Source organism: Beta vulgaris, chromosome 3, assembly GCF_026745355.1.
Source record: "Beta vulgaris subsp. vulgaris cultivar EL10 chromosome 3, EL10.2, whole genome shotgun sequence".
Classification (NCBI taxonomy): domain Eukaryota; kingdom Viridiplantae; phylum Streptophyta; class Magnoliopsida; order Caryophyllales; family Amaranthaceae; genus Beta; species Beta vulgaris.
Genome location: NC_079204.1, coordinates 15616012 through 15643810, shown reverse-complemented (window position 1 = coordinate 15643810; position 27799 = coordinate 15616012). Strand labels below are relative to the sequence as shown.

Sequence of the window (27799 nt, the reverse complement as noted above, 5' to 3'; positions counted from 1 at the left end):
CATCATGTAAATTCTACATTTAATGTGTACAAAATGTAAATATAACTATTATAATATGCTAAAAATCTACATATAAATATCATGTAAGTTCTACATTTAATATGTTGAAAATGTAAATATAACTATTACATGATAAAAATCTACATATAATACATCATGTAAATTATACATTTAATATGTTAAAATGTAAATATAACTATTATAATATGCTAAATACATATAATACATCATGTAAATTTTACATTTCTACTTAAACATCGTAAATTCTATCATTCAAATTTCACATAGTGCCTAAAATAAGCGTCTAATCAAGTGGTAAGGCGCGTAAATTAGGCGTTCAACCAGCTGGTTGGGAGCCCAAAGTAGGCGCCTGACATGGTTAGACGCCTAGTTTAGGCACCTGATCACAGGATCAAGCATCTAACTTAGGTGCCTGACGAACTGGTCAAACGCCTAATTTAGGCGTCTGACCAGTTTCATCGTAAAAAAAAAAAACCACATTGTTTGCCATGATGCCGGAGGTGATTCTTCTGGATTGGTCAACGCCGCTCAATGTTGGTCAACGCCGTCAAATACCTTGGTCGCTGGAAATCTTGATAGAAAATGAAAGTGAATAAAGAAAGTTTGGTGGAGATTTGTATGAAAAACATGGAAAGTGTGGGGGGTTTAAATAAAGAAAGGAAAAGAGGAAAGTAGGGAATGCCATGTATTATATACAACCCATGTATTTGTGTACAAAGATACAGGGTGTTAGTAAGAAATTTCATGGCAGCATTTATGAGTACCTAAATCGGAACTTTGAAAGTTGAGTACCCAAACTGAAATAAAAGGCAATATTTAGTACCCAATTGTGTACTTAACTCTAACCCATTGGGAAATTTCTTTTATATAAGATGAGATTTAATTAACCGAACATAAATCATGTTCGAAAGAAATAAAGATCCAAAAGCATAAATCTCATAATTTGGCGCACTGTAGAATTATTTTCTCAATACAACTTTTCATGAGTGGATAGGTTACTTATCGAGTTATTGATCATCAATTTTGAGACGATCAGTATCCTCGTTTTGATTCTGCAAACTGAACAACCAATGTAGGTTCGCATAACCCACCTTCAACAAAACTCTAATATTTTAAAAAACAATTACAGAAAGCATGGTGACAAGTTAACAACCATTTGAACAGTCACAGATTTTATTAGTCTTCTAAGAACTAGAAATACCCACCAAAACATTGGACATAAGAGTGTCATAAAAGTAGTAACGGCATATTACCTAATGTTTAAAGATACTAACTTACTTCTAAAAAAATCTAAGAGGATTCTAAGCTATTATCTAGGATTAAATAGTAGAGACACTTCAGCAGAATTTGAAGCGCTATTCTCCAAATAAAATGTGTTAGCGTGCTGTGAATTACTGGTTGTTCCAGCAAACACTAGTTCAGATTTTGGCTTCTTTGGATCATTTGCTTGCGGTACATGAAGTGACAAGACAACTTCTAATTCTATTAGCACTTGTTTCATGGTGGGTCTGCTCTTCCCATCTAAGTTAAGACATTGCCTTGCAAGATTAGCAATAGTGAGAAACTCCTCCTCTGAACCCTCTTGGAAGACTTGATGATCTACAATATCAAACAAAGACGAGCTTTCCATATGAGAAAGAAACCACCCTGTCAAACTTCTATCTTGTTCTGATGCAGCACGGACGGCCTTTTGTCCTGTTAAAAGCTCAACAAGGACCACACCGAAACTATAAACATCACTTTTCTCGGTAAATTGGTGGGACTGGAAGTACTCTGGATCCATATAACCGAACGTCCCCATAACACGAGTAACTACATGGGTCTGATCGATATCCACAGCTCTCGAAGTCCCAAAATCTGATAATTTTGCCCTGTACTTATCGTCTAAAAGTATGTTAGAAGATTTGATGTCCCTGTGATAGATAAGCGTGGAAGACGAAGAATGCAAATAAGCAAGTGCTCCAGCTATATCAGAAGCAATTTGTAACCGCATTTTCCAAGTGATTGGAAACTCTTCACTAGGATTATGAATATGATGGGAGAGCGTCCCATTAGGGATAAACTCGTAAACGAGTAATGGGACTTCGGTCTCCAAACAACATCCCAACAACTTCAGTATGTTCCTGTGATTAATTTGAGATAAGATAACCACTTCATTGATGAACTCTCCTCGTTCACTTTCCTCCAATTTGTTAGACTTCTTCACAGCAACAATTCTGCCTTCGCCCAACATTCCTTTATAGACAGTACCATGGCCTCCTTGTCCAAGTATTCTATCTTCATTAAAGTTGTCAGTGGCTTTCTCCAGTTCATTGCTTGTGAAGATCTTTATTCGATCTACAACTCTTTCATCAGATGACATTTGTTGTTGGAGCAAGATACCACCATTTCTCTCAAAGTTATTTGCTCGTCGTTTGATATCTTGTCGTCTTTTGTTCTCTGAATATGACCACCATCCAAAAGGGATCAAAATTATCAATCCCAAGGTAAATCCTGCAGTTCATAGGTAATTTGTATGACATATTTGTTGATCAAATTGTATCGCACGTGCACACACATTTTAAAATATTAAAGTGATGGTCAATAGAAGAATATCTGGTATACAATAATTACCCCTCTATTGAAAAATAATCAAATCTACTACTCGTTGAAATTTATAGTAGAAACTCAAAGTTTGTTTCAAAATAATATGAAGAGTCTATTTTATCTTTTGACTCACATTGAAAGAATACGGGAAGAGTAAGGTTTATAACCATTACTCTTCCTCTACCCTTTGAGTTGTGTAACAATGAGGTTTTTAGTGGGTATGTGATGATTGGTGCTGCCACACGCGCCACCTGGTTTAGGACAGGGCCATGGTTTTTGGGCTTTGGGAAATAAACTTAACTTAATTAAATATCTTTTTGGGGTCAATTATTTGTGAGCATTTAATGATCGTTTTTATCAGTCTTAAGTTATCGTTTTTCCGTTAATCTCTCTCTTAAATATTTCAATTTTTCCCTAATTTCTCTCTTGAAGTGCTGCCATTACTCTTCCCATTTGTTGACCGTTTTCCCCACATTTCAGCCATGTTCTAATCTCGTTTGTTTTTTCTCTCCCTATAAATACTAATGTTTTGGTATTCATTGGGAACACAGAAACACACACAATCTCTTCTTCTCTTCATTTTCTGTCTCCTCTATTATTCTGGGCAATATTCAAGATCGTTCTCAATCTGCTTTTCTTTCAACACCTGAAACGCAGAAACTTTGTATCCTGGAGATTGATTATTGTCAATCCATGTGTTGTTACGGGGAAAATTCAACTTTAGAGCAGTCATATTCTCACGCCACAGTTGTTAGATAAGTTTGTTTTAATTGTTACTGTTATGTAGTGTAAAACTGGTAAACTAATATCACAACTGTCAAAGATAGGTTCTTAAAACTGGAGACTTGTGCAGCAATGATCGGTTCGAGTCCCGATGCTAACTCCTGACCAGCAACCTGCAAAAAGGGACCCACCCTGGAGGTTTGGGTGGTATTTCCCCCTCCGATGCTTAAGTCAGATGTCAGGGATGTAAAGGAACTTTTAGAGAGAGAAAGTAGAGAGAGAGAGAAGAATTTATGACAGAGTATCAGTACTATGCTCTGAAAAACGTACCTTTCACCCTGAAATCAAGGACTATTTATACTGTTTGAAATGACTGTTGTGCCTTGATGTCACCCTAATTTGGGAGCATCTGATTGGCTAATCAAAGTAGTGGGACACGTGGCAGCAATTAATTGGTCAGACACCTCACTTTATATAAAGGTGCAGATCATCTTTGCTGGGCCTAAGTACAATTTTTGGGGCCAGGAGAAGGACCTTTAGTACACTTTCTTCAGAGAAACGTACTTTTAGGCCTGTCACCTTCAGGCCCTTTGTACTTTACTCCCCTACACATATGCCACGTGTAAGGCTCTGATGAGGCCACGTGTCAGCGCAATTGCCGTTGATTTTTAGGCTACAACATTTGCCCCTTAAAAGAGGGAGTTATTATCTTCTGGGCGCCAAGACGGTTAATCTTCCTCTTTTAACCGACCTGGAACTGCCCTTATCTTTTTCAAAAAAGAGGCGTCATTTTGCCGGTCTTCACAGGTCAGCCCCTATGTATAACGGTTACTTTTTACCGGATGAGGGGGTCATTTTCACCTCTCTATAAATATGTGCCTTAGTCGCTCCTGGAATCATTTTAACATTGCTGAGAGATTTTTTAGAGAGAGAGACTCTGCGAATTTTTACTGAACTTTTAGAGAGAAGAACTACTCCCTCCAAGCTCTTGCAATTGTTACTTTGCTCGTCCGAGGTCTCAAGTCATCTTTGACGTTCGTCCGAACTTTTCTCTACAGGTATATTCTCAACTCTTTTTCTTGTTTCACACATATTTTAAGAAAATGGATTCGTCCTCTTCCTCGAACAATTCCGACCGCTCAAGGGTTGGTGCTAACCCTAGAACAGAGGGCCTAACTTCCTCGGCATCTTCTAGAGTTGGTCCTATCTTCGGCCGGCATGCATTCTTTTTCTTTAGCCATGGACGGCAAAGTCAGACGACCCAGTCTTTACCTGTGCAGGGTAATCTGGCGCGCGTCAAGCAACGGCTCGTATCAGAAGAGGGGTTACCATGCCGGCCTCTAGCTCAGAAAGAGAGGAATCAACTGGCCGAATTCCTGCTGAAGGAGAACGCGGGACCCAAAGCGCTCGTCCTGCTAACCAAACTCCTTCTCCTGAACATGTCCAGGAGGAACCAGAAACCAGAGGCTCTCCAGATCCCAGCCCGTCCATACGTAGGACGGTCTCGGATGAGCCAAGGACGGCCAGCTCTTCTAACCCCGCTAGCGATTCAGAGGAGCCGTCGACCACTTCGTCTGAAATAAGACGGCGGCTAGGTCCTCTTTCCGACCCTAGGTTTATCCTGGCCGATAACACTTGGCTAGGACGTTAGGCTCGGACCTTAGACCTTTTTCAGTGGCTATGCCCATGCCGGCTACCACTTTGTCCTTCCCGGCCGAGAGGATACCAATTTAGTGCCCCCCGGCCATTTTGCGTTTATCGCCTGGCATAAGATGCCGGCCTGCGCTTTCCCCTTCACCCTTTCATCAGCCAGCTTCTTCATTACTATGGCATAGGACATAATCAACTTGCCCCTAACTCTTGGCAAAACATCCTTACCTTTCTGGCCGTTTGTAATTTAAAAGGAAAGGACCCTTCTCTGGCCGCCTTTACCCACATTCATTACGTTGCCAAGGTCCCTAGGACCGTGGAAGGAAGCTGGCTGAGTGTATGCAACCGTCAAGGATTCTTGACGTCTTGGGATAAGACATCCAAGATGCACTCATTGGAAGGGTGAGTTCCTCTTCGTCCAGGCACCCAGTAAAGCGGTGGCAAACGACTTCGGTATTTTAGCCGATCCAACACGAACACTGGACGGATGGCTTGTATCTAGAACTGGAGAGTAACTCTGCCGAGGAGATGGTGGAGTACTTCCGGATTTCGGAGTATTCTATGGAAGACGTCTCTTTCAAGGGTCCGTCCAATTGGATTCCCTTTAAAGAGATGTTTTATCATGATAACTTCCTAGTCGCTGCCGGCTTGCGGCAGGACGAGGACAGAGGTATATCTACTAAAAATTCTCTAAGTAAAATTTCCGGCTTGATTATCATTCGTCCAACACCCGTTTCTTTTCTTTTTGCAGATTCGGCCAGGAGCAAACTAAGGAAATCTTGGATAGGAGATATGAGCTCGTCCAGATTTGTCGATGCTCTATGGAAGGAATACAGCAAATCAGGTGCCGAAAAGAGGGCCGACACTCTGGTAAGATAAATTTCTCTTTTTTTTTTTTTTTTTTCAAGCGTCCAAGCAAAAGCTGGACGATCTGCTTCTTTTTGGAAGGTAGCCCGTCTAGATGAAGCTGGACGAATTGTCTCTCTGAGGGGCAATTCGTCCAGTGTGATTGCATGACGGGTTGCCTCTTCGAGAAGCAGTACGTCCAGATGAGTGCTGGACGGGCCATCTATTCGAGGAGCAACTCGTCTAGGTTGATTCCTTGACGGTCTGCCTCTTCGAGGAGCAGTCCGTCCAGATGAGTGCTGGACGAGCTGTCCATTTGAGGAGCAACTCGTCCAGGCTGATTCTTTGACGGTCTGCCCCTTCGAGGAGCAGTACGTCCAGATGAGTGCTGGCCGAGCTGCCTCTTAAAAGAGCCACTCGTCCAGATGATGGCTGGACGGTCTGCCTTCATGATGAGCAGGACGTCCAGACGTATCCAGACGATTTCATCCTTTGAAAAGCCTCTAATTCATTACATCACTTTTTCAGAAAAATGCCCCAACCTCCAAAGCCTTGGCTGAAAAGGCAGCAGCGAAGAAGCGGCCGGCCGGTACCAGTGAAGCCCCCCCTTCTTAAAAGGCAAAGGGATTCACTGCAAGAAGAAGAAGACAACACGGCCGGTCCCTAAGGTCGTGATCGACATACCGGCCAAGGAGGAGGCCAAAGAAGAACCGGCCGAGGTTGGCTCACGGGCCCTCGTGACCTACACCGGCCCTGCCGAGCAGCCTACCTCTTCGCAACCTGACGAGGTTGTTGTCCTGGACGATGCAGGACAATCTTCTCAGCCGGACGCGGCTGTAGACGGGTCCGCTTTCTCTGGACCAGTGGCCCAACTGGTAGGCCAGATGCCTACTGCTTATAGGACGGCGTCCCGTTCTTCTGGTGAGTCTTACTATTCAAACGTGGTTAGAACACTACGGGTTGGCGGGCGTCCGATGAGTCCGTCCAACAAACAGACCGTGGTTATTCCCATCAGGTGTACTGACGAGTCTAACCTTTCAGATAAAGGGAAGGGTCCAGCTGCTGACGGCTCTCCTATTCTTTCTGATGACGAATCTTCTCCGGCTTTCGGAAAGATGTCATCAGCCGAACGTGAGAAGCTCAAGCTGGAGCTTTTCAAGTGCTTTCCTGAACCCTATATTAAGGGGTTGAGGGGAGCATCATCTGGGCATGTAGGATACATGTCTCAACTTGCTGCCGAGGTACATCCTTCTCTCTTTAGACGCTTATGTTTTTACTTGACATTTACTTCTTTCTTTTTCAACCGTCCTGACATACCTTCTCCTTTCATATTTTCAGCTTTTTGCTCGCAGCATGCTAACTGAGGACTGGGCGAAAGCGCTTCGAAAAGAAAATAAGAAGCTCGTCCAGGACGTGACTGCGGCCGCTGACCATGCTCAGTTCGTTATTTCCCAGCAAGAGGTGTTGCATCAGCAAACCAAGATTGCTTTGGAAAAACGGTCAGCTGAAATGGAATCTCAGATCAAAGTCTATCTCCTTCGGCTAACGGAGATGTTGGACAAACGGGCGTCTTTGGAACGTGCCCTGACGGACGAGAGGAACTCAGCCATGACAATGGCTGCTGAATTTTACAAGGAGAACCTCGTCTTGAAGGTTAAGAATCAAACACTCCGCAATGAAGTGGCGGCCACGGTTGAGGCGGCCAAGGGAGCCTTGAACACCGTCATCGACACTACCAAAGAATGGGCGGTGCAGGCCTTCGGTATGATGGCCGAAGAAGAGGATATCCCCAGATATGCTCGTCGGCTGGAGTTCCAAGAAAGTCTGCACAAGGCGACCATATCCGGAGCCGAACTTCCCGTCTTCGAAGAATCCTCAGAGGATGAAGAAGGAGAAGAAGATATGGAGGTTTAGGACGATGAGAACAATGATCCTCCTGTCCCCTAATCTTTGGTTGTATCTTTGGCCGTGAGCCACTTGTACTTTTTTTTCTTTGTTGTACTTTTTAGATTAGATTGTAATCATCCTTTTCATATATGAGAAGCTAACTTTTTCAATCCCCACTGTGCTATGCCTTACTGTTTTTGACGTCTTATATTACAACCCCATATTTATACAAGTACAAAAGCAACTCGTCATAATATTTGGCCAATCTAATCAACTCTTTTGGCCGATTATCTTTACAACCTTCATTAATGTCTAAGTATAAAAGTAATTCGTCAATCATTTTTTATCTGACCCAGTAGTTCTTTTCTGGATGCTCATCACCAGATGCTCAAGCAAAGACTTGTTTTAATTTTTGGGTTTCAAAAACTGCCAAGTTAATAGTTTGCCCGGCCAGAACCTGGGTATCATTTGTCATTGGACAAAGACTTAGTCAATTTATAAATTATGCCCCTATATGCCCCCCTTCTTGGACGAGGAGTTTTTATAACTTTCACTGTTCAAGAAGGAGTTAAGAGGATAATTTTTAAATAACTTGAACGTTTTTCTAAGAATGATTGTAACTCGTCCATCTTTTTTAAATTATGAAATAACTTGTTCCTTTACTAAGGTTGTTATTTCGAAGTTTTGTGGCTTTTAGACGGAAAGTAGGATACCTTTACTAAGGCGTCCTAATTCCAACCGACCTTGTTCAGGAGATGTTCAACTCTTTAAGTAAACAACCGGCCAAATCTTGCATATTTATCCATTTAAGGACGATAATATGTTCGGCCGACCTCCTAATGAAAGGTGCATTGTCTTTTTGCTTTGTTAAATAAGTGACTTTGGACGATTGTATATAACTTTAAACAAATAAATGAAACAAAGTCATAGAGAAGTAGAGCTGTATTATATGAAGTTTGCTTGACGAATAGTCAAGATACATGTATACATTCTACTTTTTCTTTGTAATGCATTAGTAAAAGATTACAATTTAGCAGGATGCCCTAAACAAAGTATTTCTTCAAAGTGTCAGAATTCCACGTCCTAGGAATGGGACGTCCGTCCAAACCTTCTAGACGAAAGGTGCCATTCTGAACTACTTCGATTATCTTGTAGGGTCCTTCCCAGTTAGGGGTAAGCTTGCCTAAATCTTTGGCTCGGCCGACCGCTTCCATTTTTCTTAGGACGAGGTCTCCCAGCTTTAACGGACGCCTTGCAACTCTTTTGTTGAAGTCCCTTGCCATTCTCAACTTGTATAGTTGCATTCTCAGCAAAGCATTGCCCCTGACTTCAGGAACTAAGTCCAGAGACGTCCTAAGAGCTGCCCAATTAGCGTCTTCTGAGTACATCATTACTCTTAAAGTGGGTTCCTCAACCTCCATAGGAAGGACGGCCTCAGAGCCATAAACCATCATAAAAGGAGTCTCTCCTGTGGAATTCTTGGCCGTCGTCCTTATTGACCATAAGACCAGCTGCAATTCTTCTACCCAAAGCCCCTTTGCATTGTCCAGCTTCTTTTTTATCCCGACCGAAAGAATCTTGTTGAAAGCCTCAACTTGCCCATTAGCCTGTGGATGAGCTACTGTGGCAAAGTGAGCCTTGATTCCTTGGTCAGCCAACCATTGACGGAGCTTCGGTGTCTCAAATTGTGGCCCATTATCAAAGACGATCGACAGGGCCATCCCAAACCTTGTAATCAAGCTCTTCCAGATGAACCCTTTGACGTCATTAGTGGTGATGCCCCTATATGCCCCCCTTCTTGGACGAGGAGTTTTTATAACTTTTCACTGTTCAAGAAGGAGTTAAGAGGATAATTTTTAAATAACTTGGACTTTTTCTAAGAATGATTGTAACTCGTCCATCTTTGTTAAATTATGAAATAACTTGTTCCTTTACTAAGGTTGTTATTTCGAAGTTTTGTGGCTTTTAGACGGAAAGTAGGATACCTTTACTAAGGCGTCCTAATTCCAGCCGACCTTATTCAGGAGATGTTCAACTCTTTAAGTAAACAACCGGCCAAATCTTGCATATTTATCCATTTAAGGACGATAATATGTTCGGCCACCTCCTAATGAAAGGTGCATTGTCTTTTTGCTTTGTTAAATAAGTGACTTTGGACGATTGTATATAACTTTAAACAAATAAATGAAACAAAGTCATAGAGAAGTAGAGCTGTATTATATGAAGTTTGCTTGACGAATAGTCAAGATACATGTATACATTCTACTTTTTCTTTGTAATGCATTAGTAAAAGATTACAATTTAGCAGGATGCCCTAAACAAAGTATTTCTTCAAAGTGTCAGAATTCCACGTCCTAGGAATGGGACGTCCGTCCAAACCTTCTAGACGAAAGGTGCCATTCTGAACTACTTCGATTATCTTGTAGGTCCTTCCCAGTTAGGGGTAAGCTTGCCTAAATCTTTGGCTCGGCCGACCGCTTCCATTTTTCTTAGGACGAGGTCTCCCAGCTTTAACGGACGCTTGCAACTCTTTTGTTGAAGTCCCTTGCCATTCTCAACTTGTATAGTTGCATTCTCAGCAAAGCATTGCCCCTGACTTCAGGAACTAAGTCCAGAGACGTCCAAGAGCTGCCCAATTAGCGTCTTCTGAGTACATCATTACTCTTAAAGTGGGTTCCTCAACCTCCATAGGAAGGACGGCCTCAGAGCCATAAACCATCATAAAAGGAGTCTCTCCTGTGGAATTCTTGGCCGTCGTCTTATTGACCATAAGACCAGCTGCAATTCTTCTACCCAAAGCCCCTTTGCATTGTCCAGCTTCTTTTTTATCCCGACTGAAAGAATCTTGTTGAAAGCCTCAACTTGCCCATTAGCCTGTGGATGAGCTACTGTGGCAAAGTGAGCCTTGATTCCTTGGTCAGCCAACCATTGACGGAGCTTCGGTGTCTCAAATTATGGCCCATTATCAAAGACGATCGACTGGGCCATCCCAAACCTTGTTATCAAGTTCTTCCAGATGAACCCTTTGACGTCATTAGTGGTGATGCCCCTATATGCCCCCCTTCTTGGACGAGGAGTTTTTATAACTTTTCACTGTTCAAGAAGGAGTTAAGAGGATAATTTTTAAATAACTTGGACGTTTTTCTAAGAATGATTGTAACTCGTCCATCTTTGTTAAATTATGAAATAACTTGTTCCTTTACTAAGGTTGTTATTTCGAAGTTTTGTGGCTTTTAGACGGAAAGTAGGATACCTTTACTAAGGCGTCCTAATTCCAGCCGACCTTATTCAGGAGATGTTCAACTCTTTAAGTAAACAACCGGCCAAATCTTGCATATTTATCCATTTAAGGACGATAATATGTTCGGCCGACCTCCTAATGAAAGGTGCATTGTCTTTTTGCTTTGTTAAATAATGGACTTTGGACGATTGTATATAACTTTAAACAAATAAATAAACAAAGTCATAGAGAAGTAGAGCTGTATTATATGAAGTTTGCTTGACGAATAGTCAAGATACATGTATACATTCTACTTTTTCTTTGTAATGCATTAGTAAAAGATTACAATTTAGCAGGATGCCCTAAACAAAGTATTTCTTCAAAGTGTCAGAATTCCACGTCCTAGGAATGGACGTCCGTCCAACCTTCTAGACGAAAGGTGCCATTCTGAACTACTTCGATTATCTTGTAGGGTCCTTCCCAGTTAGGGTAAGCTTGCCTAACTCTTTGGCTCGGCCGACCGCTTCCATTTTTCTTAGGACGAGGTCTCCCAGCTTTAACGGACCTTGCAACTCTTTTGTTGAAGTCCTTGCCATTCTCAACTTGTATAGTTGCATATCTCAGCAAAGCATTGCCCCTGACTTCAGGAACTAAGTCCAGAGCCGTCCTAAGAGCTGCCCAGTTAGCGTCTTCTGAGTACATCATTACTCTTAAAGTGGGTTCCTCAACCTCAATAGGAAGGACGGCCTCAGAGCCATAGACCATCATAAAAGGAGTCTCTCCTGTGGAATTCTTGGCCGTCGTCCTTATTGACCATAAGACCAGCTGCAATTCTTCTACCCAAAGCCCCTTTGCATTGTCCAACTTCTTTTTTATCCCGGCCGAAAGAATCTTGTTAAAGCCTCAACTTGCCCATTAGCCTGTGGATGAGCTACTGCGCAAAGTGAGCCTTGATTCCTTGGTCAGCCAACCATTGACGGAGCTTCGGTGTCTCAAATTGTGCCCATTATCAAAGACGATCGACTGGGGCATCCAAACCTTGTAATCAAGTTCTTCCAGATGAACCCTTTGACGTCATTAGTGGTGATGCCCCTTAATGCTTCAGCTTCAACCCACTTTGTAAAGTAGTCCACAGCTACTATTACAAATTTCTTCTGGCCGGCAGCAATAGGAAAAGGCCCAAGAATGTCCATCCCCATTTAGCAAAAGGAAGGGAAGAGAATGGGAGTCAAGTAATTGGACGGCTTTTGATAGATATTACCATGCTTTTGGCAACTATCACATTTCTTGGCATAGAGCAGTGCGTCTTCTTTTAAGGACGGCCAAAAGTAGCCCGTCCTGAGAGCCTTTTCTGCCAAAGCTCTTCCTCCAATATGAGAAGCACAAGCTCCCTCATGCAACTCCTTTAAAACGTCCAGACCTTCCTTTCGGCTGATACATTTGAGAAGAGGCCGATTGTAGGATTTCTTGTATAGAACTTCATTCCACAACTCAAACCACTTATCCCTTGCTTTCACATACTTAGCTTCAATTGGGTCAAGAGGCAACGGCCAGTTTTCTTAAATTCAATGATTGGACTCATCCACTCATCTCTCGGCTGAGAAAAGAACTTCCCGGCCTCAATGCTCTTGGCCGCTTTACTTCCCAGAAGACTGTTCTGGAACGTCTCCTCAGCCGAGCTGGCCAGTTTAGAGAGGCATCAGCCTGATGGTTTTCTGATCTGGGCACCTGATCTAGGACGAACCTTTTAAAGACTTGATCTCTTCCTTGACAAATTCATATACTTGCTCATGGACGCTTCCTTGCATTCAAACTCACCATTGACCTGACTGACGACCAGCAGAGAGTCAGTTTTAGCTTCAATTTCCAAGGCTCCAGCCGCTTTGCACATTTTTATGCCGGCAAGAGAGCTTCATACTCTGCTTCATTATTGGACGCCTGGAATTTGAACTTCATAGCATATTCAAACTTGTCCCCTTCTGGAGATTGAAAAATGATTCCTGCCCCACATCGTTAGCAGTTGAGGATCCATCCACCATAAGGGTCCAATGACGCTTCCTTCCGCCGGTCTTGGACGCTTTCTACTGTAGGCCGAGTAAGCTCTACAATGAAATCAGCCAAAGCTTGGCCTTGATTGCCTTTCTAGGCTCAAATGTTAAATCAAACATATTAAGCTCAACGCCCATTTTAACATCCGGCCAGATGCATCCATTTATGCAAACTTGCCTCAGCGGCTGATCAGTATATAAAGAATGCTGTGGGCAAGAAGTAAGGCCTTAACTTCCGGCTAGCCATCAACAAAGCCAAGCCGAATTTTCAATGGACGAATATCTGTTCTCTGCATCTTTCAGCACATGGCTCACAAAATAGACGGGTATTGCACGCGTCTCTTCAGCCAAGAGAACAGCACTTACCGCGAAGGTGATACGCCAGGTATACATACAATTTTTCACCTTCGGCCGGACTGATCAACCTAGGCAGCTGCCGAAGATGATCTTTTACTTGCTGAAGCGCCACCTCACTTCCCGACCACTCAAACTTGGCATTCTTCTTGATAGTAGCAAAGAAATGGTGACATTTGTCCCTGATTTGAGAGAAACCGTCCAAGAGCAGCCAAACAGCCCGTCAACGCCTGAACTTCTTTGACTTGGACGGCGAAGACATATTCATAATAGCTTGAATTTTTCGGATTTGCTCAATCCCTCTCTGATCAACCAAGAATCCCAGAAATTTCCCAGCAACTACACCGAACACACATTTCTGTGGATTGAGCTTCAACTTAAATTTCCTCAAAGTGAGGAAGGTTTCCCTCAGATCGTCCAGATGATCTTTTCTTCTTTACTCTTGACGATCATGTCGTCGATATAGGCTTCCATATTTCGCCCAAGCTGGCTGAAATACCGTATTAATGAGCCTCTGAAATGTGGCTGGCGCATTTCTTAGGCCGAAGGGCATCCTGAGCCATCCATACAATCCTTTCTCAGTAATGAAGGAAGTTTATCTTGATCATCCGGCCACATAGGAATCTGGTGGAAGCCAGAATAGGCGTCCATAAACTCAGCAGGGCATGGCCGGCCGTGAATCCACCAGACGATCAATTTTAGGCAACGGAAGCTGTCCTTAGGACAAGCCTTGTTCAGATCCGTATAATCAACGCACATTCTCCAAGTGCCATTCGGCTTTGGAACCATCACAACATTTGCTACCCAATCTGGGTAATATGTTTCCCGGATGAACTTAGACTTGAGCAGCTTTTGACTTCTTCATCAACGGCCTTATTTCTGGCCGGCCCAGTGCCTCTTCTTCTGCCGAATAGGCTTTTGCCCGGCTCAATGTTGAGCTTATGGACGGCCACTTCAGGGTCTATCCCAGGCATCTCTTCTACAGCATAGGCAAACACATCTTCGAATTCTCGCAGCAACGCAACTAAGGCGTCCTGAATCTCTGATCTCAAAACTGATCCAATTTTCAATGTCCTTTCCGGACGCTCTGGATTTAAGCAAATCTCTACTGGACTTTCCACCGATTCTGGACGTTCTAGTCCCAGATTCATTATAGCCATGATTTCTTCAGATGGATGTTTTTCTTCTTTATTGCCAAACACTTTCTCTTCTTGCTGGCAAAAGCATGGACGGATTGCTTTCAGGAAGAGGTATCCTTGAACCTTTCTCAACTTCTTGCCTAAGCTCAACAATTTGGCCTTTACTTTCTCGGCCGATCATCCTCCTTGTCCTTTGGACGCTCTCCTTCTCTTTCCATGATGATGGTTTAAGGTGGTGAGATAGCATTCTCAGCAGCTTGCTGTCTCCATAGAGAGATCCAATCTTCCCCCATCACACTCAAACTTCATTAACATTAGTGGGTCACAATGACGGCCTTGATGTGATTTAAGGTAGGTCGTCCGAGAATGACATTATAAGCGTCAAGTCTCGTACTACCAAAAATTTCACAAAAAGCGTCCTGGCAGCATCTTTTCCCACCCTGACGGGCAGGTGACAGTCCCATGGGATGGATGACCCCTCCGCCAAAACCAATTATAGGATGATTACCGGCATCAATCGTTTTTATCAAACTTTCAAACGCGACAAACAATCAGCACTGATTATATCAGTGAGCTTCCAGTATCAATCAAAATTCGCCTAACCCTTAGGTTGGCAATCTTCATTTCCACAACCAGTGGATCATCATGCGGCTTCCTTATCTTTCCACGGTCCAGCTCGCTGACCACTATTTTTGGAAAAGGATCAGACTCGGCCTGGTTAGTGAGCATAACCTGACTGAGTTCCCTACATAGTTTTTGTGGCCCGATTTGTTGGACCTCCAGCCGCAAATCCTCCTGAGATGACCATTACTACATCATCGTCTGTGCTATCTCCGTCCATCTTCTTCCTTGACGGTTATCTCTTTTCTGAACTTCCTTCCTGACGAAAGGTAATTGTTCATTCTCCTTTTCGAGCCAACTCTTCTAGTGCTCTCTTCAATGCTTGCATTCATTGGTTTCATGCCCACAATCTTGTGGAAGTGACAATACTTGCTTTTTCCCTGTTACGGTAAGGCGTCTTCATTTCGGCCGGCGCCTTTAGCTCATGCTGATCTTTATTTCCATCAAAATGGAATATTGATCTTTGTTGAACTCTATTGGTTCAACTGAGGCCGCCGGCTCGCCGCCTACTTCTCTTGGACGAGGTGGTCAAGAAGTCATTGCCCAAGTCTCAGCCTTTTGGGCGGATTCTTCTTTTGGCTGAACAGCTTCCTCACTTTCTTCACTTCTGGCTGCTTTTGCCTCAGCACAACCTCTGTGGCATGAATGAATGCTTCAGCCTCCTTCAAGCTTCCGTCAAAGTAGTGATTTTCTTCTTACCAAATCAAACTTAAAACTTCCTGGTCTTAACCTCTGATAAGGCGTCAAACGCCACACCTGCATTAGATCTTGGATCTGCAATGCTCTAGATTGAACTCTTCACATAACCTCTCAAGCCTCCTTAGGACCTTGGATGACTTTCCCAAGTGCATGCTTGTTTTTTGTTCTTGACGATTAGCCACAAAGTGACTGGTGAATAGAATGCTAAGTTCAGTAAAATTATTTCACTGAGTTAGGGGCAAGTTGTTAAACCATTTTTGCGCTACCCCTTCAAAGTAGCTGGAAATTCTTACACCAAGTAGCATCGTCCACCCTTGGACATACATCTGATGCTTGTAAGCTGATAGGTGATCGTCCGGATCAGTAGTTCCGTCAAAAGGTTCAATGGTGGGAGCTTAACCTTTGGGAAAGGAGGGGACTCCATGATCCTGACCGAGAAAGGAGTGGCCAATTGATTTGGAGTGCCGCCACCTGACCCTCAATGGGTATGTGCTCCTGACGGTACTCTTTCAATACCGGATTAGATGAGGTGTTAGCTAAGGCTTGAGCCTGTACACCATGCGCTGCAAAACTGTCTTTTCTGCCTTGGCTGAAAAGCTGATGGTCCACGGCTTCGCGCCACTGTTCTGGACGGGAGTCTTAAGGACGGATCCTTCATATAGGCGTGGAGCCAGAGGCTGAACGCTGCTGAGCTGCCGCCCTCTTGGCCTCCAATATCCCTAGCATCAGTCTCCATCATGTGACCAGTAGGAGGGATATTATCTGCTGGACGGACTACCAGCTTCCAGTCCATCTTCCTCCTAGAATCACTAACAGCTGGCTGCTTTCCTTTGGAAGGCGGCCTAGTCAACTCGGCCGAGTGGCCGACTAGGTCCTGGACGACCCTCTTGGGATCGCCCTTTGAGCGGTGCAGCCGTCTCTCCTCCTGGATCAGCTTGAAAGAACAACATGTTTTCTTAATCTGCTCTCCATAACAGCGCCATTCTTGCTGGAAGTCTTCAACACATTCTCCAATGACCAGCTGTCACTGGACGGTCAGATTCTCCTGGATGACTGGAGTTACAGTCCTACCCTCTAGATGGACGGCAGCATGGCCTGATCTCGTCCGAGCGCCCTCCTCATCCACAGTTCTTCCACCTGAATCTAAAACTTCTGTTCCTTGCGACATTCGATGAATGACATCCGTCATTGTGCGTCTCCCCACAGACGGCGCCAAATGTTATGTAGTGTAAAACTGTAAACTAATATCACAACTCCCAAAGATAGGTTCTTAAAACTGGAGACTTGTGCAACAATGATTGGTTCGAATCCCGATGCTAACTCCTGACCAGCAACCTGCAAAAAGGGACCCACCCTGGAGGTTTGGGTGGTATTTCCCCCTCCGATGCTTAAGTCAGATGTCAGGGATGTAAAGGAACTTTTAGAGAGAGAGAGTAGAGAGAGAGAGAGAGAGAGAAGAATTTATGACAGAGTAACAGTACTATGCTCTGAAAAACGTACCTTTCACCCTGAAATCAAGGACTATTTATACTGTTTGAAATGACTGTTGTGCCTTGATGTCACCCTAATTTGGGAGCATCTGATTGGCTAATCAAAGTAGTGGGACACGTGGCAGCAATTAATTGGTCAGGACACCTCACTTTCATAAAAGGTGCAGATCATCTTTGCTGGGCCTAAGTACAATTTTTGGGGCCAGGAGAAGGACCTTTAGTACACTTTCTTCAGAGAAACGTACTTTTAGGCCTGTCACCTTCAGGCCCTTTGTACTTTACTCCCCTACACATATGCCACGTGTAAGGCTCTGATGAGGCCACGTGTCAGCGCAATTGCCGTTGATTTTTAGGCTACAACAGTTACCAGTTTTTGTTCTTACATTTTAAAGTTGAATTTCAATTTTGTGTCTATTTTACGGAACTATGGCTGGTAGGGGTGTGCAAAAATATCCGATCCGAAAATCCGCCGATCCGATCCGAAATTTCGGATATCCGATCCGTTTTAAAGATTTCGGAGATTTTGGATCGGGTATCCGAAAAAAATTCGAATTTTCGGATCGGATACGGATCGGGATTTTTCAAAAAATTCAACGTACCCGATCCGAAAACCCGGTGATTCGATCCGAAAAGTTCGGATATCCGAAAATTTCGGATCGCAATTTCCCCGATCCGAAATTTTCGGATATCCGGATTTTCGGATCCGATCCGATCCGATCCGATATCCGACATTGAACACCCCTAATGGCTGGTGAAATACTGATGATAATGTGCGTATTTTTAATGTTGTCCCTATTATACCAACCCCTTTGTCCCAGATATGTCTAAGTTAGAACTGCTTGATTGGAAAACTTATAAGATATGGTCTGATAAGATGGAATTTTTCTTGGGTTAAATCGGGTTAGATTATTGTATATGTGTTGTTGATGCTCCTATGAATTCTGTTAGGGACTTTGTGAATGACACTAAGACTTGTCGTGGGATGTTACTGCATTATATGACTTGTACCCTTTATATGATTTATAGTAAGTCGAAAAATGCTAAGGATATTTGGGATGCTTTGAATGCTAAGTATGTATTTGATGATTTTTGGGACTAAGAAATATGCTTGTAGTCGTTAGTTAAAGTTTAATATGTTTGATGATAAACCAGTGCTAGATCAACTTCATGAGTATGAACCTTTATGTGCTGATATCGTGGCTAAGTGTATGCTCATTCTTGATCTTTTCCAAGCAACTGTTTACTTGAGAAATTACTTTCTTCCTGGGAAACTTTTGTTCATTCCATGAAATATAGACAAAAAGACTTTACCTTTCTGGAATTAGTTTCCCACATTAAGATTGAGGAGCAGAACTGTATCCAAATCAAAGGGAAATCAGTTCATCATTCTTCCTCTTCTGCTAATCTTATGGAAAATAAAGTTGTTGTAGGTAAAGGACCAAAAGGTAAGGGTCCAAATCAGTTTCATGGTACAAGGCAGCACTATAACAACTTCAAGGGATAAGGTAATTTTAAGAGAAGTTGTTTCGTTTGTGGTAAGTATGAGCATGCTGCGAAGGAGTGCCGTCAAAGAAAGGAGGCTCTAAAAAAACGAAAAGACAGCCAAGCTCAAGCCAACCTTGCTGAAGATGACATCATTGCTGCAGTGGTGTTCGAGGTCAATCTGGTAAGCAATGTTTCTAAATGGATCGTGGACACTGGGGCAACCCGTTACATCTGCGTCAATAAGGAAATCTTCAAGGACTACAACAAAGTTTCGGAAGGAGAATGCGTTTTCACGGGCAACTCAAGCACTGTGAGTGTACTAGGCAAAGGAAAGGTTTTCCTCAAATTAACTTCCAGGAAAATCATTGCTTTGCAGAATGTTTTGCATGTCCCCGAAATTCGCAAAAACCTCATTTATAGTTCTCTTTCAAACAAAGTTGTGATCAAGTTAGATTCATGCTTTTGAATCTGATAAACCTGTATTAACCAGAAATGGTGTTTTGTGGGTAAAAACTTTTTTAATGATGGACTTTTTATTTTGGATGTTGTTATTGTTAATAAGAACTCTACTGCTTCCGTTTATATTACTGAGCTGTTTCTTTATGGCATTCTAGTCTAGGTCATGTGAATGTTGCATCTATTAAAAAGCTAAAACGTCTTAGTCTTATTCCCGACTTTAGCAATACTTCTTCTGATAAATGTGAAGTGTGCGTAGAAGATAACCACCCTAAGAAATCATTCAACAAAAATATGTCCCGTTCCTATACTTTATTAGAGTTAGTTCATAGTGACTTAGGTGACTTTAAGAAGTCCATGAGTATGGGAGGAAAAAAGTATTACATTACTTTTGTTGATGACTTCTCGCATTATACTAAGGTTTATTTATTAAGTTCTAACAATGAGGCTGAAAGGAAATTTCTAATCTATGAAGTCGAAGTTGAGAACCAATTGGACCTTAAGATTAAGAGGGTAAGATGAGATAGGGGTGGAGAATATGATGGAGTTTTCCTTAAGAAATTTTGTGAGTCTAATGGGATTATTCATGAGGTCACAACTTTTTATACCCCGGAATAGAATGCAATGCTTATTAGTTCAGGAATACCTATTAACATGTGGGGTGAAGCTATTCTTTCTTCTTGATATGTTCTTAACTGAGTTCCCCATGAGAAGTTAGATAAGACTGCGTATGTATTGTGAAAAGGCTACAAGCCTAATTTGGGTTACCTCAACGTGTGGGGGTGTTTGGGGAAGATAGAACTTCCTGACTTTCAAAGGAGTAAGATTGGACCTAAGACTGTAAATGGTATCTTTTTTGGTTATGCTTCTAATAGTGCTGCATATAGACTCATTCTTAAGGACGCATGTGGATTTGGTCCTATTAGAGAGTCAAGGGATGTTGAATTCTTTGAGCATGTTTTCCTATGAAAGTTAGTATATAATCGTGTTTGTCTGCTGCATCTTCTTCTACTTTGCATCATGACACTACATCATCTAGTGAGACCTAAGAACCTAGAAGGAGTAAGAGAGCTAGAATTGAGTCTAGTTTTGGACTTGATTTTATTACTACCTTTCCAAGCTGAGAAAGAGTGCTTAGATGAGCAAGATGTCAATGTGTTTGCATTGGAGAGAACCCGAGAACCTATGGTGAGGCCATGCGATTTGTAGATCTCAAGTTTTTTGTTAGAGGCTATTAAGAGTGAAATAGAGTCTATTATGAGTAATAATACTTGGATTTTGTCAGACCTTCCTAGAGGTTGTAAGGCCCTAAGTAGTAGGTGAGTCTTTACAAAGAAATGCAAGCCCCATGGATCCTTAGACAAGTATAAGGCTAGACTTGCAGTTGGAGGATATCGCCAATATAAAAGGTATAGACTTCTTTGGTACCCATTCTCCGGTGACTAAGGTAGCCACCATTAGAGCATTAATTGCACTTGCATCTATTCATGATATAATTGTACATCAAATGGATGTGAAAACAGTATTTTTAAATGGTGAATTAAATGAGGAGATCTATATGAAGCAACCTGAAGGATGTGAGGTTCTTGATCAAGAGGACAAGGTATGCAAGCTTATTAGATCTTTGTATGCTTTAAAACAAGCACCAAAACAATGGCCTGATAAATTTCATCAAACTATTACTTCAAATGTTTTTTAGTAAATGATTTTGATGCTTGTGTTTATATCAAATTTGATGAGCTTGATTGTGTTTTTAGATGTCTATATGTGGATGATATGTTAATCTTTTGGACCAATATAGACGTAATAAATGCATCTAAGAGTTTCCTAAATTCTTGTTTTCAGATGAAGGATTTAGGAGAGGCTAATGTTATTATTGGAATAAAGATTACTAGAACATTATATGGAATATCTTTAAATAAATTTCATTATATTGAGAAAATATTAAAGAAGTTTGATCAATTTGATTGTATTCCCATGAAAATCCCATATCATTCCAATATTCATTTGAAAAAGAATAAGGGTGATAATATATCATAAGAACAATATGCAAAAATAATTGGTAGTGTAATGTTCTTGAGGAATTATACTAGACCTGATATATCTTATGTTGTTAGTAAATTGAGCAGCTATATTCACAATCCTAATCAGGAGCATTGGGTTGCCTTGAATAGATTGTTTAAGTATCTAAAAGGCACTATCAATTGGGGTTTGCATTATCAAAAAGGACACCTTGTGTCCTTTAAGGATTTTGTGATGCTAATTGGGTGTCGGATAATGATGAGATTCAATCTACTAGTGGTTATGTTTTTACTCTTGCTGGAGGAGCTATATCATGGAAATCATCAAAGCAGACATGTATTGCCAAATTTACTATGGAATATGAGTTTATTGATTTAGAATTGGCATGTCAAGAACCTGAATTATAAGGAGTTTGCTTGCTGATATTCCATTGTGTGGGAAGTCAGCTCCATCAGTTTCTATGTGATGTGACTCGCAAGCACCAATTGGGGTGACGAATAATCACTCCTATAATGGAAAGAGGACGCATATTCGCTTAAAGCATGGAGTAGTTAGAAATTTAATTAGAAATAATGTGTTGTCACTCGAGGAATAGTTTCGATCCTCTCACCAAAGGCCTTTGTGTAAAAATGGTGTTGGAGTCAGCACAAGGAATGGGTTTAAATCCTATTGTGAAGTGAATTGTGATGGATATACTTCTTGGGAATTCCTAAGTTCAAAGGGTCAAACGAAATCACAAAAGAACTCAAGTTATTGTATACTACTACCATTCCTATTAATAAAAGTGACGTAGTATTTTGTTTTAACTTACTGGTATATGTGTAAGGTTGAGCATAGAGCTCTTAATAAGTTCATAGGCTTACTTAAGGTGGTTTGTAACAGTACAAACTTGATAAACGCACAAATGTGAATATGGGGGTTACACCCAATCCCCTGTGAGAGTCAGAAGGCTTACACTCTCTAGAGCATTCATGAGAATCCAGCTAATTGTGGGGCACCGACATTGTACAATTGCGAGAATGTTTCTTGATTTCAAAAAGGTTAAGTACGCAACTATGCTTTGCTAACTTCGTGAAAGATTCAAAGAGAAATCTACCTATTACGACAGTAAGACATAATTGTATGCACCGAGTGTGAATTCAAGTCCATAAGACATTGGTACTTCAAAAACTAGTATCTATTGCCTAGATCATCTTTTTTTCAGCCCTATTTTATTTTTTTGAATCATGTGAGGGATTGTTGGAGTTTATAGTAGAAACTCAAAGTTCGCTTCAAAAGAATATTAAGTGTTTATTTTATCTTCTGTCCCACATTGAAAGAATAAAAGAGAAGAGTAAGGCTTATAACCATTACTCTTCCTCTACCCTTTGAGTTGTGTAGCAATGAAGCTTTTAGTGGGTATGTGGTGATTGATGTTATCACATGCGCGCCCCGCCCGCCCGGTGCGGGTCAGGGCTATGGGCTTTGGGCTTTGGGAAAGAAACTTAACATAGCTATCTTTTTGGGTCAATTATTTGTAAGCATTTAATGACCGTTCTTATCAGTCTTAAATTATCGTTTTTCCACTAATCTCTCTTAAATATTTCGGGTTTTCCCTAATTTCTCTCGTGAAGTGCTGCCATTATTCTTTCCATTTATTGACCGTTTTTCTCACGATTTCAGCCATGTTGTGATCTTGTTTGGTTATCCTCTCCCTATAAATACTAGTGTTTTGGTATTCACTGGGAACACAAAAACACACATAATTTCTTCTTCTCTCCATTTTCTTTCTCCTCTATTATTCAGGGCAATATTCAAGATCATTCTCAATCTGCTTTTCTGTCAACACCGGAAACGCAGAAACCGTGTATCCCTGGAGGTTGATTGTTGTGAGTTTGTGTGTTGTTACGGGGTGAATTCAACTTTTGGGTAGTGATATTTTCACGTCACAGTTGTCAAATAAGTTTGTTTTAATTGTTACCAGTTTTCATTTTTTGTACTGCTCGACTATGATCTAAAACAAACCTCTTTACAATATTTATTATTTCTTCCATAATATACTAACTATCATTTTTTGCACGCTATGCGTGCGTGTCATACTAACCTTTTTTTTCTTAATTAGTTATCAAAATCATTAGTGTCATAAAAAATTTGATCCGAATAGACATTTATAATTTATTTTAATTTTTAAAATATATATTTCTTAAATTAATGTTTCTTTTTTTTTAGCTATTCGTTTATCATTATCAAATATAGTATTGAGATGAGGATATATAAAGAAGAAGAAAGCTTGTGCTCAAATAAAGTTGAAGAATTTGTGTATGAGGTTCAATCGTTGAATATTAATAAAGTGCAAGAGTTAGACTTATATAATACTTCCTCCGTCCCAAAATATAGTTCTCATTTCTCTTTTTTCACGGTAATTTATGCAAGTAGAATCTAAGAGGGATAGTAAAGATTTTTTGTTTATTTAAATAAATGTTGTATGGGAAAAGATGATTTTAGAAGAGAGAATGGAGAATAATTGTTGAAAGAGCATTAATTGTACAGTTTTTTCACCACGTACCCCTAAGGTTTCTTAATATTCACCTGGTACCCTCGCGTTTTCTAAAATTCACCAAGTACCCTTGTGGTTTGAAAAAATATCTGATGTGACCTTACCATTAACTTTCTGTTAAATATAACTCTAAAAAACTAAATTAACCTTAATTTCTAACCCTAACCCCTAATCCTCCCACCACCCCTGCCCTTCCCTAGCAGCCCTTCTCCAACCCTAGCCCTTGCGCAGCGATTCCCCCACCCCGTCGCGCATCGATTCCCCCCAACCCCACCTCGCCGCATAATTCAGGTGGTTAGCTACGCGAAAAATCGAATCGATGGGGAGCGAAAAACCGACTAGGTGGCTGCGAGGAATTCGGGTGGGTGGAGCGCGAAATTCAGGCGGGTGGACCGCGGAATTCAGGCGGGGGGAGCGCGTAATTCAGGTGGGGAGGTGGGGGAGGGGAGCGCGAAATTCGAGTGGGGGAGGTTGGGGAGGGGAGCGCGGAATTCAGGTAGGGGTGGGGGAATCGATGCGCGAGGGGTGGGGTAAGGGGAGGCGTTGAGCGAAGGGTGGAGGTGGGGGGAGGGGCTGCGGTGGGAGGGCTAAGGGTGGTGGGGTGGTGCGGTTTGGGTGGTTAGGGTCAGGTGGGTTAGGTGATGGGTTTGGGTGGTTAAGGTGAGGTGGGTCAGGTGGTAGGGTTTGGGTGGTCAAGTGGTGGGGTTTGGGTGGTCAGGTGAGGTGGGGTCAGGTAAGGGGTTAGGGGTTAGGGAGAGAGATAAGTTAATTAGGTTTTAAAAGTATTACTTAAGTTTAATTAGAGTTAATTAGGATTAATTAGTACTCCTTTTGACTATTCACCCTAATGACCAACGGAGTTGACGGTCATTAGTCATTAAGGGTATTTTAAGTATTTTTCAAAATCGTAGGGGGACTAGGTGAATTGTTGAAAATGCTAGGTGAGTATTGTGAAAACCTCATAGGTACCTGGTGAAAAAAACGTTAATTGTAACATTTTGGTTGAATAAACAAAGGAAAAAACAAAATTCAAGAAGCAAATAAATGATGGGACACGGTTTTTATAGACAAATTACGAAAAAATGTGGAACTAAATATGAAAATGGAAACTATATTTTGGGACACCCAAAATGGAAATGGGGACTATATTTTGAGACGGATGAAGTAGTAATTACTAAACGATAATCAACATTCACATTTTAAAATATTATTAGTATAACTATTAATATGAAATTCAAGTTTTTATTTTTCTTCTGTGTCAATCTAATTATATTGGCTCTGTTTGACATTACTAGTTGAAAATAAACTGAAATTGATAAGTTAACTGAAACTAATAAGATAAAGCTAAAACTGATAAGGTGCTAGAACTGATAAGGTAACTGATTAGTATAAGTGTTTGGTGAAATTATTTGATTAAGTTGATAAATTATTTTAGCAAAATTAGATGTTGACAAAAATTTTGGAAAGATTTTCCAAAATTTCAGTCACCTGATTTTGAAAAGGTAAATTTTCTAACTTATCATTTAAGTCATTTTAGCACTTGAAATTTTATTTTAGGTGATCCCCAAACACTACTAATCATCTATACAAATATATTAAAAGACATGCGTGATAATGTATACACGGCATATGGCACCTCCATGCAATGTATACACAAGTCATGTCAATTAACAAAAATAAAATTAGCTTGTAACTAGATTTGACTTGTGACCTCTTGTAATTATATATGACACAATTACCATCTCAACCAAATTTTAATCATGTTTTAAGTGTCCACATTATTATATTTGTACTTTTTACATGATGAGTTTTCCTTAATATATTTTAATGAGAATGAAAAAAATGTATATCAAATTTGCAAAACAGTACCAACTCGGAGCAATGCCGGGACCCAAATACTAGTTTTAGCAACTAAAATATGTTAGCACCTTATCATTTAAGGTAGCTAAAATGCTTTCTCAGATAGAGCCAATATTTAATTAATGTTTTAAATTCAATTCCATTATTAGGTAATATATATGACAAGTAGGATGAAGAAAATTTTATTTTATATATATAACAATTTAAATTGATTAATTGTATATAAAACTTTTTTTGTAAGGGACCATCCTCCTCCCCCTTTCATTCATATAATAGATATAAAAACCATCTGGATCCCGTCATTGATGAGTGGGAATTGATCACTATTTTTAATATAATTTTTTTATTTAAGCGTATTTTAAAGTGACATTACTTTTTTTCCCAATCACCATTGTCCATTATGATAGTTGCATAGTAGTTTAGAAGCATTTACATAAGTTTATAGAAGCATTTACATAAGTTTATCTAAAGAATCAATATATCAAGATCCAAAACATCTTTGCTCGGTCTAGTATGTACTTACCTCCAATAATTTTGATAATTAGCATCGACAACTTGGGGTTTTCAGCGATACAAAGATCATTCATGTCTTCACTATTGCGACGGCTGTAGCCTTGTGGGCATTTGCAAGTATAATTTCCTTTTGTGTTGAAACAAATTGCTGGTTGCCGACACGGACTCGAGTTCTCTTCCAGGCATTCGTCAATATCTGCATAAATTTTCAGAAATCGGAATGAGAATCCTTGGATAAAATAAATCAGACAAACTTATTCTTGCTTTTCAATATTGTGAAACGAAAGGTTGAACAAAAATGAAGGATATTATACGTACCTTGACAAGCATAAAGGTAGGGATTACCCCGGAATCCAGGTTTGCACTGGCAGCGGTACCCTTCTCTGTATGGCCAGTCAATGCAAGTACTGTTTCCTTTGCATAAGTACTCCCCAGAAAGTTGCGCTTTTCTACAATTTTGGTATCCAATTGACCAATCATACACAACAGGATATTGCAATGGCTGATAAAAAGTACCATTTTTGGTTAGCATCTCCTTGACAGAGAAGGGTAATGCACCAACAGCACCATAATCCTTTGCCACAATGAATGCGACATTGCACGGATTGAAATCCGTGATGTTTTGATGATGAAAACTATGAACCTCTAAATCTAGATTTGTTACTCCATTTGGAATGGAGACCAGACAGCAGCCAATCCCAGAGCATATATTGCTATCCCCAATATCTGCTGGTGCAGCACATGCCGTCATACATCCTGACCGGACTTTTCTTCTCTCGATACTCATCTCACCATAGAGCCATATGTAGGTGTCACAGCCAATTGCACCAAAATAATTTTGAGTTGTCGAGAGAGTAAATTTATCCATATACACCGAAGATTAACGTATATATGTAGGTGTAGTGCTACTAGATCGGTTAAAACAAACATAAGAAATATGGCTATGTATCCGAAAGTCACCTTCCAAAGTGATGTTCACTACCTCTATGCTCGTCCCGTAAGTTAGACTTGGAGGAGTGGTAGTAAGGTTACAGCTGAGATTGTATAATAAACCATTGTCTGAGTCTGATTTGTAATGGCATTTATCACCAATTCCAAATGGATAAGGGATGGTGATATTGCCGCACTTTTCTGGGCAATTAGGAAGGGCTATTTGTGAGGGAGATCTTCCTTCCACAATTTGGAGGCCTAATAATATTAGCAGTATTACTGAAAGTATGGAATCCATATTCAAGAAAGAATAATTATCAGTTCTCAGCCCCAATTTAACCAATTTTTGTGGTGTTTTTGGGCTGATTGTGTGATATATGAGAAATAGTAGAAGATAAGTTGATTGGAAGAGGACATGGCGTTTACTTGTGGGTCAACCACGTAATGTGTATTTTAAGCTTTTATGTAGCTCAATCGAAGCATATGTGCCTCAAGTACTTTTATTTCTATGTGTTTTCTTGTTTCTAATAATGCAGCCACGTATTTTCTTATCATTGATGACTAGTTTGTCTTCTAAATAATTGAGTAAACTCTGACAAAATTGACTAGTTTGTCTTCTAAATAATTGAGTAGAGTATGACAATAATAAGCTGGATCAAAGTTAGACTATGAATTCACAGCGAAAGAAAGGTTTTAAATAATAACGCTACTTA

The 27799-nt window shown here is 40.8% G+C and overlaps 1 protein-coding gene across 1 annotated transcript; it reads right to left on the bottom strand.

Moving 5' to 3' along the window:
- Positions 1 to 1113: 1113 nt before the first annotated feature.
- LOC125491521 (wall-associated receptor kinase-like 2) lies at positions 1114 to 27599 on the bottom strand. Its single transcript, XM_010673994.3, has 3 exons — positions 26475 to 27599; positions 26167 to 26352; positions 1114 to 2514 (listed from the first exon to the last, which is right to left on the bottom strand). Exons 1-3 carry the CDS (start codon positions 27022 to 27024, stop codon positions 1331 to 1333), a joined length of 1920 nt encoding a protein of 639 aa, XP_010672296.2. The 5' UTR covers positions 27025 to 27599; the 3' UTR covers positions 1114 to 1330.
- Positions 27600 to 27799: the final 200 nt, after the last annotated feature.

Coding starts and splice junctions, on each gene's coding strand:
- LOC125491521 (XM_010673994.3), bottom strand. CDS start 27,024: ATGGATAAATTTACTCTCTCGACAACTCAAAATTATTTTGGTGCAATT. Junction 26,353..26,474: donor CTACCTTTATGCTTGTCAAG/GTACGTATAATA, acceptor AAATTTATGCAG/ATATTGACGAATGCCTGGAA. Junction 2,515..26,166: donor AATTATCAAAATTATTGGAG/GTAAGTACATAC, acceptor TATGAACTGCAG/GATTTACCTTGGGATTGATA.